Here is a 17,353-nt window from a genome sequence, read left to right as displayed (position 1 = left end):
TCCTGGCCAATATTTATCCCTCAACCAACACCGCCAAAAACAGATTAACTCATTATTTATCTCATATACTGTTTGTGGGACCTTGTTGTACACAAATTTCCCCACAAAAGAACGACTACACTTCAAAAAGTAAACCATTAGTTGTGAAGTGCTTTGGAATGTCCTAATGACATGAAAGATGCTATATAAATGCCAGTTCTTCCTTTTAGTGACTATGATGTGATACCCCTCTGTTCTCCTGGATAGCTCCTCAGTGTTCAACAGTCAATCATTCCAACCTCATTTACTGTCTTCTCCTTTGTAATCCACTTCCCCTGGTACTGCCATTATTGGAGTGATCAACTGTGTTTGATTCCACTCCTACCTGTTCCAACAAAGCTATAGCATCTCCTTCAATGGCTTCTCCTCCTTCCCCTCAGAGTTACCTAAGATGTAACCAAGTCTCCATTCTTGGGGATCCTCTTTTCGTGCCACTCCATTGACCCTCAGTAACTTCATTCATATGCAGGAGTCATCTTTCAGAACACTACCTAGCTCTAGCTTCTCTGCCATTACCCTTGACTCCTCAATCACCACCGTGATGTAAAATTTCATAAATGACATTAATTTCTGGATAAGCAAAAACTTAATTCAACACATTAAAAATAATGAAACCTTCCCATTTGGTTCCTGCCAAAAACTCCACATTTTAAAAACGTCAATTTTCTGAACTAATGGGAGACATGCCAGTAAAGTCTCCTCCCCCACTAGGCTTCTCAGCAACATCCCCAACAGAAAGTGTCCCCTTGCATCCTAGAATGTTTCCACTGGAAACAACAAGGGCTGTGATTTTTGGCCACCCCAAGTGCTGATCCAGAGGCATCTCACCCCAGAAAACAATGGCCCAGAAATTCGGGTCCCAACGCGTGAGTATGGACGGAGTACTCACGCGTGGACCTGATGGAAGTGCCGGAATCTTGCATGCACTACGCATGCGCGGGAAACCGGCACTTCCAATCCTCTGAACCAAGGGGTTCAGAGGTCGAACACGTGCGCGCGGGAGTCTGTGCGTGCGCATTGAACTTCCTTCTTTTCCCAGGTTTTAACATGCGGGTAAGTCTGTACATTTTAGAAATGTAAAAAGCAGCCGTAAGGACTTCATTTTCAAAGGTAAGTGGTCAATTATTTAAAATTAAAACATTTTTTCCACAGGTTTTTTACTTTTAAATACTTTAAAGCAAGGTAAGTTTATTTTTAGCCCTGTTTTTTTTATAAAATTATTTTTTTCAAAATTAAATTTTTGTTTAATAGTTATTTAATGTCATTTATAGTTTATTTACAAAGTGTGATTTAAAAAAAAAAATGTATTTGAAGGTGTGGTAAACCACTGTCATACCTGTCTGTGTCTGTATGTGTATTCCACTAGGTACAGGTCTGGACATGCCTCGGCTGACTCCTCCCACTATTCCAGGTATATAAGTGACTACCTCCCAGTCCCTTAGTATTCTGGACGGGTCGACCACTCGAGACAAGACCTTCATTCTTTAGTTAATAAAAGCCTGATTGTTACTCGCTCAACTTCAGTCTTTTGAGTAATTGATGGCGCATCAATTTTATTAACTAAATTTTTTATAATGGAGAAGATCCTCACACCAGCATGCCTGGACCTGGACAGTCGGGAAGCGGACGCTTCCACCAAGTTTGCTCACTGGCTCACGTGCTTCGAGACATTCCTGACTGCCTCCACTGCGGTCGAAACGGATGCGGACAAACTGTCTGTCCTGTTCTCCAAGGTGAACCACCGAGTGTACTCAGTCATCCGGGATGCGACCTCGTACACAGCCGCCCTCCAGCTCCTCAAGACCCAGTACACGCGCCCTGTGAATGAAGTATACGCTAGGCACCTTCTGGGGAGTCGCAAGCAACAACCTGGGGAATCGACAGAGGAATACCTCCAAGCACTGTCCGTGCTTGGCCGGGCCTGTGGGTGTAAGGCGGTAACGCCCACTAAGTACACGGAGGAACTGATCCGGGATGCCTTCGTAGCGGGCCACAGGTCCAACTACACCAGACAGCGACTGCTGGAGCAGAGTGACCTCACCCTCGACAAAGCCTCCGACATCGCACTAACGCTGGACGCAGCCTTCCGGGGCATGGATGCCTACTCCTCTGCACCGTGGACGCCGCGGGGAACGACAACCTGGGACACGGTAGGACAGCCCCATAGCACCGTGCCACCCCAGCCACAGCCCAACAACGGCCCAACTACCGCAGCAGTGTCCCAAAGCCAGACAGCAGTATCCCAAGGCCAGAAATGCTACTTCTGTGGCCAGGCCAAACACCCCAGAGCGCGCTGCCCGGCGAAGAATGCAACCTGCTCGGGCTGCGGGAAAAAGGGACACTACGCCAGCGTCTGCAAGGCCAAAGCCACCCCGAACGCCAGCAGCGCCGCGTGTGGGCCGTGCGAGCCGCCATCTTGGGCCTCCCCAGCCATGTGCGAACCACCGCAGCAGCAGCCATCTTGGACGACTCCAGCCACATGGGAATCATGGGCGCCGCCATCTTGGACACCAGCCGGGACGCAGCAGACCGCCAACCCCCCCCCATCTGATACTCGCAGCGACACACCGACCCCTACGCTGGCCTCTGTGACGCTGGACCAAACGAGACCGCACCAGCTAGCTCGGTCCAAAATGGACGTTAAGGTAAACGGCCATGCAATAAACTGCCTTTTTGACTCCGGGAGCACAGAGAGCTTCATCCACCCCGACACGGTGCGGCGTTGCTCTCTCCCAGTCCTGCCTGCGCACCAGCGGATTTCTATGGCCTCCGAGTCCCAGTCAGCGGACATTGGCGGCTACTGCGTGGTGACACTAGTAGTAGACGGGACTGTGTTCAATAATTTTAAACTCCTGGTCCTGCCCGACCTCTGCGCTGCCGTTCTACTGGGGTTGGATTTCCAGTGCCACCTCAAAAGCGTTACGATGGCGTACGGTGGCCCCCTCCCCCCACTCACAGTCCGCAGCCAGCAGCCTCCAAATTGCCCGCCGCGCACTAGATGCAACCTCTCCACACTCAGAGTCCCACCCCCCCCACTGTTTGCTAACCTCACCCCCGACTGTAAGCCCATCGCCACAAAGAGCAGGCGATACAGTGCCGGGGACAGGGTTTTCATCAAAACCGAAGTGGAACGGCTCCTGAAGGAGGGGATTATTGAGGGCAGCTCCAGCCCCTGGCGAGCCCAGGTTGTGGTCGTTAAGACCGGCGAGAAACAACGCCTGGTCATCGACTACAGCCAAACAATAAACCGCTACACCCTGCTGGACGCCTACCCACTCCCCCGCATAGCTGACATGGTCAACCAGATCGCGCAGTACCGCGTCTTTTCGACCATTGACCTGAAATCAGCGTACCACCAGCTCCCCATCAGCCCTGAAGACCGCCAGTATACTGCTTTTGAGGCAAACGGCCGCCTCTATCACTTCCTTAGGGTTCCCTTCGGCGTTACCAACGGGGTCTCCGTCTTCCAAAGGGAGATGGACCGGATGGTCGATCAAAACGAGCTCCAGGCCACTTTCCCTTACCTAGATAATGTGACCATCTGCGGCCATGACTTGCAGGACCATGACGCAAACCTCGAGAAATTCCTCCGCACCGCCCAACTCCTGAACCTGACATATAACAAGGAGAAGTGCATATTCCGCACAGACCGCCTCGCCATCCTTGGCTGTGTTGTAGAACACGGGGTCATCGGTCCCGACCCGGACCGGATGCGTCCCCTTATGGAACTCCCACTGCCCCACTGCCTAAAAGCTCTGAAGAGGTGCCTAGGGTTTTTTTCCTACTACGCTCAGTGGGTCCCCTACTATGCAGACAAAGCCCGTCCGCTGATCAAGTCCACCTCTTTTCCCGTGACGGCAGAGGCCCGCTTAGCCTTCCACCGTATCAAGGAAGACATTGCCAAAGCCACCATGCACGCAGTGGACGAATCCATCCCCTTCCAGGTGGAAAGCGATGCGTCCGACTTCGCTCTGGCCGCCACCCTTAATCAGGCGGGGAGACCTGTGGCATTCTTCTCACGAACCCTCCAGGGCCCGGAGAAAAAATGTATTTGAAGGTAAAGTGCAGTTTTACAGCCTCAGCATTTATACGTTTTGGCAGGTCTATCTGTCAAGGCTTATGAATGGAGCATTCCCTGTTGCTCACGTGATCCCAGGGGACGCTTCGCACTAACTACGCCCCTGGGACACGCCAGCATAGCGCGCCGGCCTCTGGGACAGGCCTCGGAGAGGAATTCCACGCAGGCCAAGAGGTGAACTGCCGACGCGCTAAGTGTAGGTCGGGGGCTTGCACCCGCGGGAAGCCCCCGACCCGAATTTCTGGGCCATTGTTACCAGCTCGGGATGCACAGAATTCAGTCAACACTGTGGCTTCTAGACTCCAAATCACCAGATCAGCTCAGACTAGATTAAAGTAACGCTGCTGCTCCAAGGTGCATGGGATCAGTGTCATCATGGCACAGGCTAACGAGAAGGGAGAGCTTCCGACCAGTTCAGAACATTATGAATTAACAAATCTAAATTTGTTAAGTAGATTTGTTTCCTCTCTATAAAACAAGAGTACTATGAACATAAAGTACTCTCCCCCAGTTTCTTTCCCTTTAAGTAAAGCTTAGCTGTACACTTGAGTGTTCCCATTGTCACAATAATACCTCAAAATGCTCATTATACCTTGGCTGTTGATTCTGATGTTCATTGGTATCTGGGCTGTCATGGCAAGTAGATTCTGCTGAATAGCACGCTGCATCAGCCGCTGCTGCTCATCTATCCCAACTACCATCTTCTTCTCCGGAGGCTCTCCAGACTCCAGCTTCTCTCTCAGCTGATCTAATGCCGCAGCTTGTGCAGCTACTGCAGCCTGAGCTGCAGCAGCCTGCACTGCAGCTACCTGGTGACCAGTCAGTGAGATAGGGAGTCTACCCGCCAATGTTAGTGGAATAATTGAATCTTCCTCTGCAAAACAAATGGTACACATCAAAACTAGACCACAACATCCATAAGTGTTAGTAAAACAAAGTGTAGAAATTAATTAAAAACAAGTGTATTGAGAAGTATTTATGGGGCCTTTAAGAGAAGAAAAAAGTTATTTCAAATAATTTGCCTTTTTTTGTTGTGTCCATTACTTTTTTTTTTTTGCACAGTGCTAAAAGTCAACCATTTTTGCCACAGTGCAAATTTTATTTTTATTCGTTTGTGGGATGTGGGCGTCGCTGGCAAGGCCAGCATTTATTGCCCATCCCTAATTGCCCTCGAGAAGGTGGTGGTGAGCTGCCTTCTTGAACCACTGCAGTCCGTGTGGTGAAGGTACTCCCACAGTGCTGTGCTGTTAGGGAGCGAGTTCCAGGATTTTTACCCAGCGACAATGAAGGATCGGCTATAAACTTCTAAGTCAGGATGGTGTGTGACTTGGAAGGGAACTTGGTGGTGGTGTTCCCATGAGCCTGCTGCCCTTGTCCATCTAGGTGGAAGAGGTCGCAGGTTTGGGAGGTGTTGCAGAAGAAGCCTTGGCGAGTTGCTGCAGTGCATCTTGTAGATGGTACACACTGCAGCCACGGTACGCCGGTGGTGGAGAGAGTGAATGTTTAAGGTGGTGGATGGGGGTGCCAATCAAGTGGGCTGCTTCGTCCTGGATGGAGTCGAGCTTCTTGAGTGTTGTTGGAGCTGTACTTATCCAGGCAAGTGGAGAGTATTCCATCATACTCCTTACTTGTGCCTTGTAGATGGTGGAAAGGTTTTGGGGAGTCAGGAGGTGAGACACTCACCGCAGAATACCTAGCCTCTGACCTGCTCTTGTTGCCACAGTATTTATGTGGCTGGTCCAGTTAAGTTTCTGGTCAATGGTGATCCTCAGGATGTTGATGGTGGGGGTTTCGGCAATGGTAATGCTGTTGAATGTCATGGGGAGGTGGCTAGACACTCGCTTGTTGGAGATAGTCATTGCCTGACACATCTGTGGCGTGAATGTTACCTGCCACTTATCAGCCCAAGCCTGAACGTCGTCCAGGTCTTGTTGCATGCGGGCATGGACTGCTTCATTATCTGAGGAGTTGTGAATGGCTCTGAACACTCTGCATCATTTAGCAGAATGCAAATTTTACATGATTTTAAACATTTTTTTTTTTTAAAAACAAGAACACAAATCCAATGTCTGATGAGCAAAAGTCACTTACAGTTTAGTTAAAATCTAACCATATTAGGACTCCCTGATGGACCAGAGTTTATCTAGTAAATATCTCAGTTGTGCAGACTAGGAAGTCCCAGCGTTAGATCCTGGTTGTACAGAATTAGCTAGCTTCAGTTGGGGTGGCAGCAGGGGCGCTACAATTAGCCCTAATGCCCTTGGGCTAGGGAGCGGAACGATTTGGCCCAAGTTGCCACTCCTAACCATTATCTAGTGACTCCCTGCTGGAAATGTGTGTGTTCTCAGTTGAAGTTATAATTGGCTAGACTGTGATTTTCTCTATGGCTAAAAAACCTGCAGAACTTGCCATCATGAGCTCACACAGAGAAAATGACCATTCAAGCGAGGTTTCAAATAGTGACCAGTGCTGGCGGAAACATACTTCAGTAAGGAGTCAACAGGAGAGAAGGGGAGGGGAGAGGAGTAGGGATGAAAAGTGACAATAAGAGGAAGGAAAATGCAATCAAACTGAATATATTGAAAGGAAACTGGAAATTCCATTCACAGCTAAAGGGTGGAATGTTTTCCATGCATCCAAACAGAGTTTGATCGATCAGAAACTTATGTGGAGCATAAACACCAGCACAGACATGTTGGTCCAAATGGCCTGTACATTCTATGCAATTCTATGTATGTAATAATTATGAAGTTGCTGTGCATCAGTACAATAGTATCTTTCAAAAGCGAATTTAAAGGCAGGTTTGCAATGGGTTTAATCTTAGAAGTGCTAATTGCTGTAGGTCATACATAAAATCTAATTTAATACCTTTCTTTATTTTCACCAGCTGGCTTATAGGGCTGCCATTAGTTGTTGCTAGACTTAGTGTAGGCACTTGCAATTTGGGAGAGGATAGCACTGAAGACGTTCCACTAGGAGAATAGCTATAAAGAGTTGATCCAAAGCTGTGTCTTCGACCCTCTCGTCGATTGCTATCAATAGCAACCTGCAGTTCATTAGGAGAGCTCAGACCTCTCTTCTCACATTCATATGGATAGAGGTATTTCATATATCTGCAAAAATAAATGCAGTTGTTATGTTGGGGGTGATTTTCATTCAGAAGTCGGAAAGGAAGCAGGACTACAACTTTCAGGGTTGTAGTCCCGCCTCCATGGAGATGCGGCCAATCCACGCAATTTTAACTTGATTGACCTTGTTGAACCCACCCAGCGGGCTCAGCAGGCCAATTAAAGGGCCACCCAGCAACAGGTGACGTCACAGACGGAAATTTCATCTGTCAAGGCGTTTTGACAGATGAAATATCAGTGTTTTACAGCTGTTTGAAGCTGTCAAACACTGACGGTCTTACTTCTAACCCGAGTCCTTCTACACAGACTCAGTTAGAAATCTCACTGGCACAGAAAGCTGCAGGCTGTCACTTTTGACAGTTCGCAGCCATTCTGCTTTCTGTGCCGGTTAGATGATGGACTCCCGAAACCTAGAGGAAGGAAGGCTAAAAAAGGTAAGTACAGGTAATTTAAACTTCTTTACACGCTTTAGACACACCAAACACACTTACCTTTGCACTCATGCACCCATCACTCACCTGAACACCGACATCTCGACCCCTCCAAGTCCTTCAACCAGACGGCCCGACTCCTCTAACTTGGCGTAGTTTGGAGCCGTCGGGAATCCCACACTTCAACTTTAAAATAGGGATTAGGCTAAAAACTGCCTGTTAACTACCCGTTAACAAGCAGTTAATTGGCACTAATCCCTTCCCGCCTCAGGTAGGCGGGTCCCTGCCTCCTTTGAAACTTATATGGAGGCGGGTTGGGGGCGAGACCCCCGAATTCGGGATGCCTCCAATCCCGACTCCACGGGTCAATGAAAATCGACCCCGTTGTATCTGAACAAGAAAATGTTTGAACATTACAATTACAGTTGTGGGAGAGCCAACAATGTGAGCACAGTTATCAATATCAGGCAAATCATAGGAATAGCATTTATAATCAGCAACGGCTGTATCAATTACAAACCTATTTAAGCGTGGAGCTGTGCTTATTTTCATGAGTTGCAGAGATTAAAGTCTATTATAAATTGAGATGGGGCCAAAATTCTCACTGGGGCAATTTAGGGGAAATTTTGCACATTTTAATTTTCACGCACAGCATGTGCATGCTGGAAAGATAATATTATTGTGGACTTCATGAGAATAAAGCCAAATGAAAGTAACCAGCTTTACAGTATATTTTAAATTTTAACTGATTATCACTCCTGCTTGGTGCATGCTTGGTTGAGAGAAGGAAAGAACTCTCAATAAATGGCTGGATATTGTAGTGGGGGTGGCACACAATGCCCCAGTAATCCAATTATGCTGCACTAGCAGGTTGATTTTTACCAATGCAAACAGGCAGATATAATTACATCACCTGTGCATGTCATTTTGAGTGAGGGAATGAATGCAAAGAGATGTTATGTCCTCAAATGCATGCACAGTACAACTGTGACCTCTGGGGGTCATAGAAAACCCAGCAAATAAGTGGTTTCCCTGCATCCAACAGCTCCAGATCAGCTCTCAAGACAGTTTATAGAAGATAAATTGGGTTTCTACTGTATGGAACTTAGTTAATGGATAACCTGTATTTGGACTTTTTAAACATCATCAACATCAAGCTAGGAGCCACAAAAATATTTTCTTATTCTAGGTCGTCATTAATAGTGTTCTTAAAGAACAATCTGCTCCAGAGCATCAAATAAAGTAACTAGAAGCAATATTCACACACTTTTAAACCAATATTTAAAGATTTTGATTTAATATTTAAAAAACACAAAATTATAATGAACGAACAAACTTGCATTTTTAAAATATTCGTCCCTGGGATGTGGGCATCACTAGCAAGGCCAGCATTTATTGCCCATCCCAAATTGCCTTTGAGAAGGTGGTGGTGAGCAGTCCGTGAGGTGAATGTACTCCCACAGTGCTGTTAGGGAGGGAGTTCCAGGATTTTGACCCAGCGACAATGAAGGAACAGCAATATATTCCCAAGTCAGGATGGTGTGTAACTTGGAGGGGAACTTGCAGGTGATGGTGTTCCCATGCACCTGCTGCTCGTCTTTTTAGGTGGTAGAGGTCGCGGGTTTGGGAGGTGCTGCAGTGCATCTTGTAGATGGTACACACTGCAGCCACAGTGCGCCGGTGGTGCAGAGAGTGAATGTTTAAGGTGGTGGATGGGGTGCAAATCAAGCGGGCTGTTTTGTCCTGGGTGGTGTCAAGCTTCTTGAATGTTGTTGGAGCTGCATTCATCCAGGCAAGTGGAGAGTATTCCACCACACTCCTGACTTGTGCCTTGTAGATGGTGGCAAGGCTTTGGGGAGTCAGGAGGTGAGACACTCACTGCAGAATACCCAGCCTCTGACCTGCTTTTACAGCCACAGTATTTAAGTGGCTGGTCCAGTTAAGTTTCTGGTCAATGGTGACCCTCCAGGATGTTGACGGTGGGGGATTCGACAACTGTAATGCCATTGAATGTCAAGGGCGGTGGTTAGACTCTCACTTGTTGGAGATAGTCATTGCCTGGCACTTGTGTGACGCGAATGTTACTTGCCACTTATCAGCCCAAGCTTGAATATCATCCAGGTCTTTCTGCATTCGGGCATAGACTGCTCATTATCTGAGGAGTTGTGAATGGAACTGAACACAGTGCAATCATCAGTGAACATCCCCACTTCTGACCTTATGATGGAGGGAAGGCCATTGATGAAGCAGCTGAAGATGGCTGGGCCTAGGACACTGCCCCAAGGAACTCCTGCAGTGATTTTCAGGGGCTGAGATGATTGACCTCCAACAACTACAACCATCCTCCTGTGTGCCAGTGTAGAGTTTCCGCCCCCCCCCGCCGCCGATTCCCATTGACTTCAATTTTACTAGGCTCCTTGATGCCACACTCTGTCAAATGTTGCCTTGATATCAAGGGCAGTCACTCTCACCTCACCTCTGGAATTCAACTTGTGTCCATGTTTGGACCAAGGCAGTAATGAGGTCTGGAGCCGAGTGGTTCTGGCGGAACCCAAACTAAGCATCGGTGAGCAGGTTATTGGTAAGTGCCGCTTGATAGAACTGTCGACGACGGCTTCCATCACTTTGCTGATGACTGAGAGTAGACTGATGGGGCAGTAATTGGCCGGACTGAATTTGTCCTGCTTTTTGTGGACAGGTCATACCTGGGCAGTTTTCCACATTGTTGGGTAGGTGCCAGTGTTGTAGCTGTACTGGAACAGCTTGGCTAGAGAGGCAGCTAGTTCTGGAGCACAAGTCATCAGCACACAGCCAGGATGTTGTCCAGGCCCATAGCATTTGCTGTATCCAGTGTGCTCAGCCGTTTCTTGATATCACATGGAGTTAATCGAATTGGCTGAAGACTGGCTTCTGTGATGGTGGGGACCTCAGGAGGAGGCCAATATGGATCATCCACTCAGCACTTCTGGCTGAAGATGGTTGAAAATGCTTCAGCCTTGTCTTATGCACTCGCGTGCTGGGCTCTGTCATCATAGCTGTTTAATTGTCCACCACCATTCACGACTGGACATGGCAGGACTGCAGAGCCTTGATCGGATCTGTTGATTATGGGATCACTCAGCTCTGTCTATAGCATGCTGCTTCCGCTGTTTAACATGCATGTAGTCCTGTGTTGCAGCTTCCCCAGGTTGGCACCTCATTTTTAGGTACGTGTGGTGCTGCTCCTGGCATGCTCTTCTACACTCCTTATTGAACCAGGGTTGGTCCCCTGGCTTGATGGTAATGGTAGAGTGAGGAATATGCCAGGCCATGAGGTTACAAATTGTGGTGGAATACAATTCTGCTGCTGATGGCCCACAGTACCTCATGGATGCCCAGTTTTGAGCTGCTAGATCTGTTCTGAATCTATCCCATTTAGCACAATGGAGTGTGTCCTCAGGGTGAAGACGGGATTTCCTCTCCACAAGGACGGTGCGGTGGTCACCGCTACCAATATGGTCATGGACAGATGAATCTGCGACAGAACAAGGGCAAGTAGGTTTTTCCCCTTGTGTTGGTTCTCTCACCACCTGCCACAGGCCCAGTCTGGCAGTTATGTCCTTTAGGACTCAGCCAGCTCGGTCAGTAGTGGGCCTACTGAGCCACTCTTGGTGATGGACATTGAAGTCCCCCACCCAAAGTACATTCTGTGCCCTTGCTACTCTCAGTGCTTCTTCCAAGTGGAGTTCAACATGGAGGTGTACTGATTCATCAGCTGAGGGAGGGCGGTAGGTGATAATCAGCAGAAGGTTTCCTTGCCCATGCTTGACCTGAAGCCATGAGACTTTATAGAGCCCGGAGTCAATGTTGATGACGCCCAGGGCCACTCTCTCCCGACTGCATTTATGGTTAGGGTTAGGGCGGATCTGCCGGTGGGGCAGATTCCCTGGTGATGGAGGAAACTGGGACATTGACTGAAAGTTATGATTCTGTGACTGAAAGTTATGATTCTGTGAATATGATTGTGTCAGGTTATTGCTTGACTAGTCTGTGGGACATCTCTCCCAATTGTGTCAAGTCCTCAGATGTTAGTGAGGAGGACTTTGCAGGGTTGACTGGGCTGGGTGTGCCGTTGTTGTGTCCGAAGTCGATGCCAGGTGGCCTGTCCGGTTTTATTTATTCTTACTACTGTTTTTCGTAGCGGTTGTGTACAATGGAGTGTCTTGCTAGGCCATTTCAGAGGGTAGTTAAGAGTCAACCTGTGGGTCTGGAGTCACATATAGGCCAGACCAGTTAAGGACAGTAGATTTCCTTCCCTAAAGGACACTCGCTTTTTATTCCTGAATTTAAATTCCCCAGCTGCCGTGGTGGGATTTAAACTCACGTCTCTGGATCATTAGTCCAGTAACATAACCACTGTGCTACCTTTCCCGTTTAGAATACTTTCACAACTTGAGGGCATCCCAAAGCACTTCACAGCAAATTAAGTTATTTTCTGAAGTGTAGTCACTGTTGTAATATAGGGAAATGTGGCAGTCAATTTGTGCACAGAAAGGTCCCACAAACAGCAATGAGATAAATGACCAGGGTAATCTGTTTTAGTAATATACTTTTGAGGGATATGAAACTTTTACGTCCACCCGAGGAGGCAAATAAGGCCTCAGTTCAACGTCTCATTGGGAAGATGGTGGAGGGCTGGGCTCAAGTCACCTGCCTGCTGTTGCAGTTGGAGAGCTGGCCAGTATGGTAAAGGTGACTGATTATTTGAGAACTGTGATAAAACAATACAAGACATTTCCATGTACAAATATACATAAGCCAGTTGCTTCCCAAGTTTTAAAATTGCACCCAGCCATTCGAGCAAATTTCACCCTTTTAAACCTTCATTTTTAACTCACTGAGTTCTGAGTGTAAAGGCAGCACTTGTGATAGAGGTGGGTAGGTTGAGGCCTTTGGTAATTTCCCTCCAAAGCTTCTTATTGATGACTTCCACTAGGCCCCCTTTCTCAGTAACCAACACGTAGAGCATATAGAGGTCCAGAACCTGCTTAGCCATTATGGGAATCCGATTGACTGGAGTCCCTAAAAACAAGAGGCATATTTAATAATAGCTCAATGGAATAAAAATCACATGACCCACATCAAAAGTCTTCCTAATTTATCAAGTTTATTTATTATTACATTTATTAAAATGTGCCATCCAAACCCATGTACATCATCAGGCATTCTAGTCTGAATGTGTATTACCAGTTTATGAAGTGTATATAGGAAGACCTCTATTCCATTCTGACTGTACTTGGATTCACTACTAATTGGGTCACTAAAATCTGAATTTTGTCCTCATTATCTCTAATATTAATAATGAAATAAATTGCATTTTCAGTTTATCTTTCACTCCCATTAAACTTAATTTGCTGTCCCAACTTTCTATGTCCCCTTCTTGATTACTCTCCAGGGCTATATTACGCAATTACATGTCTCAATGATGCTTAACAAAACAATGGAAACAATTTAAAACAATAGCAATAATATATATTTACAAAATCAGTTTCTTACACTCTGAATGTTAACAAAAGCAATATAATACATAGGCCACCATCTCCTCTTCTGTTCTGAATCTTGCTGGAGTATGCCAGGCTATTTGAGCATTGGGGGGGGGGGGGGGGGGGGTGGCAGGGCAGGAAGAGTTACTGGACACTGATCAAGAGTAGAAGCCTTGGCTTAAATCACTGCAGATTTAACAAATGACAATCTGCAGCTGATTACCAGAAAATACTACACCTTATGAAAGAAAGATTTTTTAATTTATCTTTCAGTCTTCAGTTCCAGTGAAGGGCACACATTTAAAGCATCATAGTCTATCTTTTCTCGTTGCAAATTCTTACTGACCTATTGTGTTTTTCCCATATTTTCTGTTGTATTTTGTTTTTTTTCCACACCTTTTTGGGTTGGTTTCTAATAGATGCATTAAAAACTTAATATGTGGCAAACAGTAAAACCTAAAGAGTACAGTTACCAGGGACACCAGCAATCACACATTTAAAGTTGTATTACCCAAAAGTTATCATATGGGACATATTTTCCCCTGGGAAATGCCTATGTTTAGATTCTATCTACAGGTATATGTCAGGAAAATTTAAATTATAAGACAACTACAGTTAAGAGATTCAATTAGTTTGTAGGCAAAGTTAAAATTCTTTAGTTTTTATGAATGTCTATGAATTTTCTGTTGGTGTTTATGCTGTTTAATCCATCTGCTGCAACATACAGGAAACTTTTGATTAACCGGCCCCTAAATAACCAGAACGCTCTATCCACCGGCAAAATTCAGGAGTCGGTTCAGGTAACTTTTTTTTTTACTTTTAGTTACTTTTTTTACTCTATTTGTTGCTTTGCAAGGGTGTAGCTGAAGCTGTTGCTAAGCTACAGAGACACTTGCAACTTGTGCCGATTGTTTTGAAGCTGGGTTTGTTGCTTTATACGGAGCTCTGAGCTCCGTATCTTTTACTATAGCGTTCGGTTATCCGGAATTGATGATGAACCGGCAACACGTCGGTCCCGTCCGTGCCGGATACCAGAAAGTTTCCTGTACTAGCATACTCGTAGTTTCTTTTAGGTTTCCATTAATCCTGGAGAGCACATTCCACTGCTCATTTTGGGATTAACAATTGAAGATTGTTAGCCAAATTTTCTAATGGCTGTAGGCAGGTGTAGAATATACATATGGCAATTTAAAACCAAGCAAAGCAAGATGTATTTTTTAGTAAAATATTTCATCATAAGATGCTAACAAGGAATATCTAACATTAACAACTGTTAAAACAAATCCTATCACAAGCGCTGTTATAAAGGCTGCATCTTATGCTTTCAATTCACCACTGTCACAAAATCTCAAAATAAATTAGATCTTGATTAGAAATTTTCCCTACCACAGTAAACAGATTAGAAACATTTTTGTAACAAAAACAGTTATGAAAAGAGTAGAGGGCAGTAAATGTGCAAGGTCAAGTCCTGAAGCTAGAAACATAGTGCATTTGGTAACACAAACAGTAGACAGATGCAATCTGCCAGGATTTTACAACAGAACTTTGAAATTGTGTGATTCTATCTTCTTACCAAGCTATTCAAGGTATTTTAATATTTTGCCACTTAGTCTAATATTTTTACAGCAGATTCTAGCCGATTTTATATTATTGTTTTAATTTGAATTCCAGGAATCCGATGTCCATGAATTTTCTATTGGTGTTTATGCTGTTTAATCCATCTGCTGCAGCATACTAGCATACACATAGACCCAGGTAAAACTGGGTTTAATGAGTCTGCCACCAGGCTACAATAAACAGACTTAATAGAATAAACACCAGGAACTGGTTCACAGATGCTAGGCTCCCTAAATCCAAATGAAAACAATATAAAAGCAGCTTTGCCTGGGATGCTGAGTTTTGAAAGGGAAGGGACAGAGTGTCAGAACAAGGGTACTTGTAAAGAGTACCCTTGTTCTTTATAAAGAGACTGTTTTTAGCATGTTTATAACCAACCTGATGAAAATAAAACTAATTTAATTGATCAATTTGGGGGGGGGGGGGGGGCGGGTGGGTTTCCATCCAAAAAAGGTCCTACTACAATCATGTTACATAGTGTAAGTTACCTGCATTAAAGACAGTTATTACAACCACCAGCATCACCACAAATGCCCTTTTTTTTTATAAACAAAAAGAAAGTTGACAAAAAAAAATCAACAGTAACATTTGGGGACTCTTAACACATCACTTGATTAAGCATACGTTTGATCTAATAGCCATTTCAGAGATATGGTTGCAAGGTGGCCAAGGTTGGGAACTAAATGTCCCAGGGTACTTGACATTTCGAAAAGACAGGCAGAATGGAAAAAGGGATGGAGTAGCCCTGATAATAAAGGATGACATAAGGACAGTAGAGAGAAAGGATCTCGGCTCGGAAGATCAGGAAGTAGAATCAGTATGGGTGGAGATAAGGAATAACAAGGGGCAGAAAACACTGGTATATAGGCCCCTAACAGTAGCTGTACCATTGGACAGAATATTAATCAAGAAATAGTAGGAGCTTGTAACAAAGGTAATGCAATAATCTTGGGGGACTTTAATCTTCATATAGACTGGACAAATCAAATTGGCAAAGGTAGTCTGGAGGACGAGTTCATGGAATACATTCGGGACAGTTTCCTAGAACAATGTGTCATGGTACCAACCAGGGAACAGGCTATTTTAGAGCTTGTACTGTGTAATGAGACAGGGTTAATTAGCAATCTCATAGTAAAGGATCCTCTGGGGCAGAGTGATCATAATATGACAGAATTTCACATTAATTTTGAGAATGGCTTGCCTAAGTCTGAAACTAAAGTCTTAAACTTAAATAAAGGCAATTACAGAGGTATGAGGGGCGAGTTGCCTAAGGTAGATTGGAAAAATAGATTAAAAAGTATGGTGGTAGATAAGCAGTGGCTAGCATTTAAAGAAATATTTCATAATTCTCAGCAAAAATACATTCCATTGAGAAACAAAAATTCCATGGGTAAAGTGATCCAACCATGGCTAACTAAAGAAGTTAAGGATAGCATTAGGTTGAAAGAAGCTGCTTATAATGTTGCAAAGAATAATAGTAAGCTTGAGGATTGGGAGAGTTTCAGAAACCAGCAAAGGTTTTTACCAAAAAATTGATAAAAAATTTAAAATAGAATGAGAAAACTAGCAAGAAATATAAAAGCAGATTGTAAGAGCTGCTACAAGTATATAAAAAGGAAGAGAGTAGCAAAAGTAAACATTGGTCCCTTAGAGGCTGAGACAGGAGACATTATTATGGGGAATAAGGAAGTGGCAGAAACGTTAAACAAATATTTTGTATCTGTCTTCACAGTAGAAGACACAAAAAGCATACCAAAAATGGTGGGGAACCAAGGGTCTAATGAGGGTGAGGAATTTAACGTAATTAATATAAGTAGAGATAAAATACCAGAGAAACTAATGGGACTAAAAGCCGACAAATCCCCATGACCCGATGGCCTACATCCTAGGGTTCTAAAAGAAGTGGCTGAAGAGATAGTGGATGCATTGGTTTTGATCTTCCAAAATTCTAGATTCTGGAATGGTCCCAACGGATTGGAAGGTCGCAAATGTAACACCGCTATTCAAGAAAGGAGGGAGAGAAAAAACAGGGAACTACAGGCCTGTTAGCCTGACATCAGTCATTGGGAAAATGCTGGAATCCATTGTCAAGGGAGTGGTATCAGGGCACTTAGAAAATCATAACATGATTAGGCAGAGTTAACATGGTTTTATGAAAGGGAAATTGTGTTTGACAAATTTATTAGAGTTTTTTGGGGATATAACTAGCAGGGTAGATAAAGGGAAACCAATGGATGTAGTATATTTGGATTTCCAAAAGGCATTTGATAAGGTGCCTCATAAAAAGGTTATTACACAAGATTAGGGCTCACGGGGTTGGGGGTAATATAGTAGCATGGGTAGAGGATTGGTTAACGGACAGAAAGCAGAGAGAGTAGGGATAAATGGATCTTTTTCAGGTTGGGAGGCTGTAACTAGTGGGGTGCCGCAAGGATCAGTGCTGGGGCTTCAGCTATTTACAATCTATATTAATGACCTAGATGAAGGGACCGAGTGTGATGTATCCAAGTTTGCTTACGATACAAAGATAGGTGGGAC

At 45.0% G+C, this 17,353-nt stretch overlaps 1 protein-coding gene across 2 annotated transcripts in view; it reads right to left on the bottom strand.

Annotated features, from left to right (window-relative positions):
* The window catches only part of arid3a (AT-rich interactive domain 3A), an 80,854-nt gene that overhangs the window by 15,954 nt on the left and 47,547 nt on the right, over nucleotides 1-17,353 (bottom strand). For both annotated transcript variants that reach the window (XM_086004815.1, XM_086004817.1), the window contains exons 3-5: nucleotides 12,554-12,737; nucleotides 6,986-7,230; nucleotides 4,710-4,991 (exon numbers count right to left, since the gene is read on the bottom strand). In XM_086004815.1, coding sequence (XP_085860941.1) covers nucleotides 4,710-4,991; nucleotides 6,986-7,230; nucleotides 12,554-12,737 — 711 coding nt within the window. The remainder of the gene's footprint in view (nucleotides 1-4,709; nucleotides 4,992-6,985; nucleotides 7,231-12,553; nucleotides 12,738-17,353) is intronic.

The sequence above is a fragment of the Somniosus microcephalus genome, chromosome 13, assembly GCF_052327205.1.
Source record: "Somniosus microcephalus isolate GS21.2 chromosome 13, FLI_Smic_1.0, whole genome shotgun sequence".
Classification (NCBI taxonomy): Eukaryota; Metazoa; Chordata; class Chondrichthyes; order Squaliformes; family Somniosidae; genus Somniosus; species Somniosus microcephalus.
Note: the sequence above shows the minus strand (reverse complement) of the source record. Positions and strands in the feature narration are given on the sequence as shown.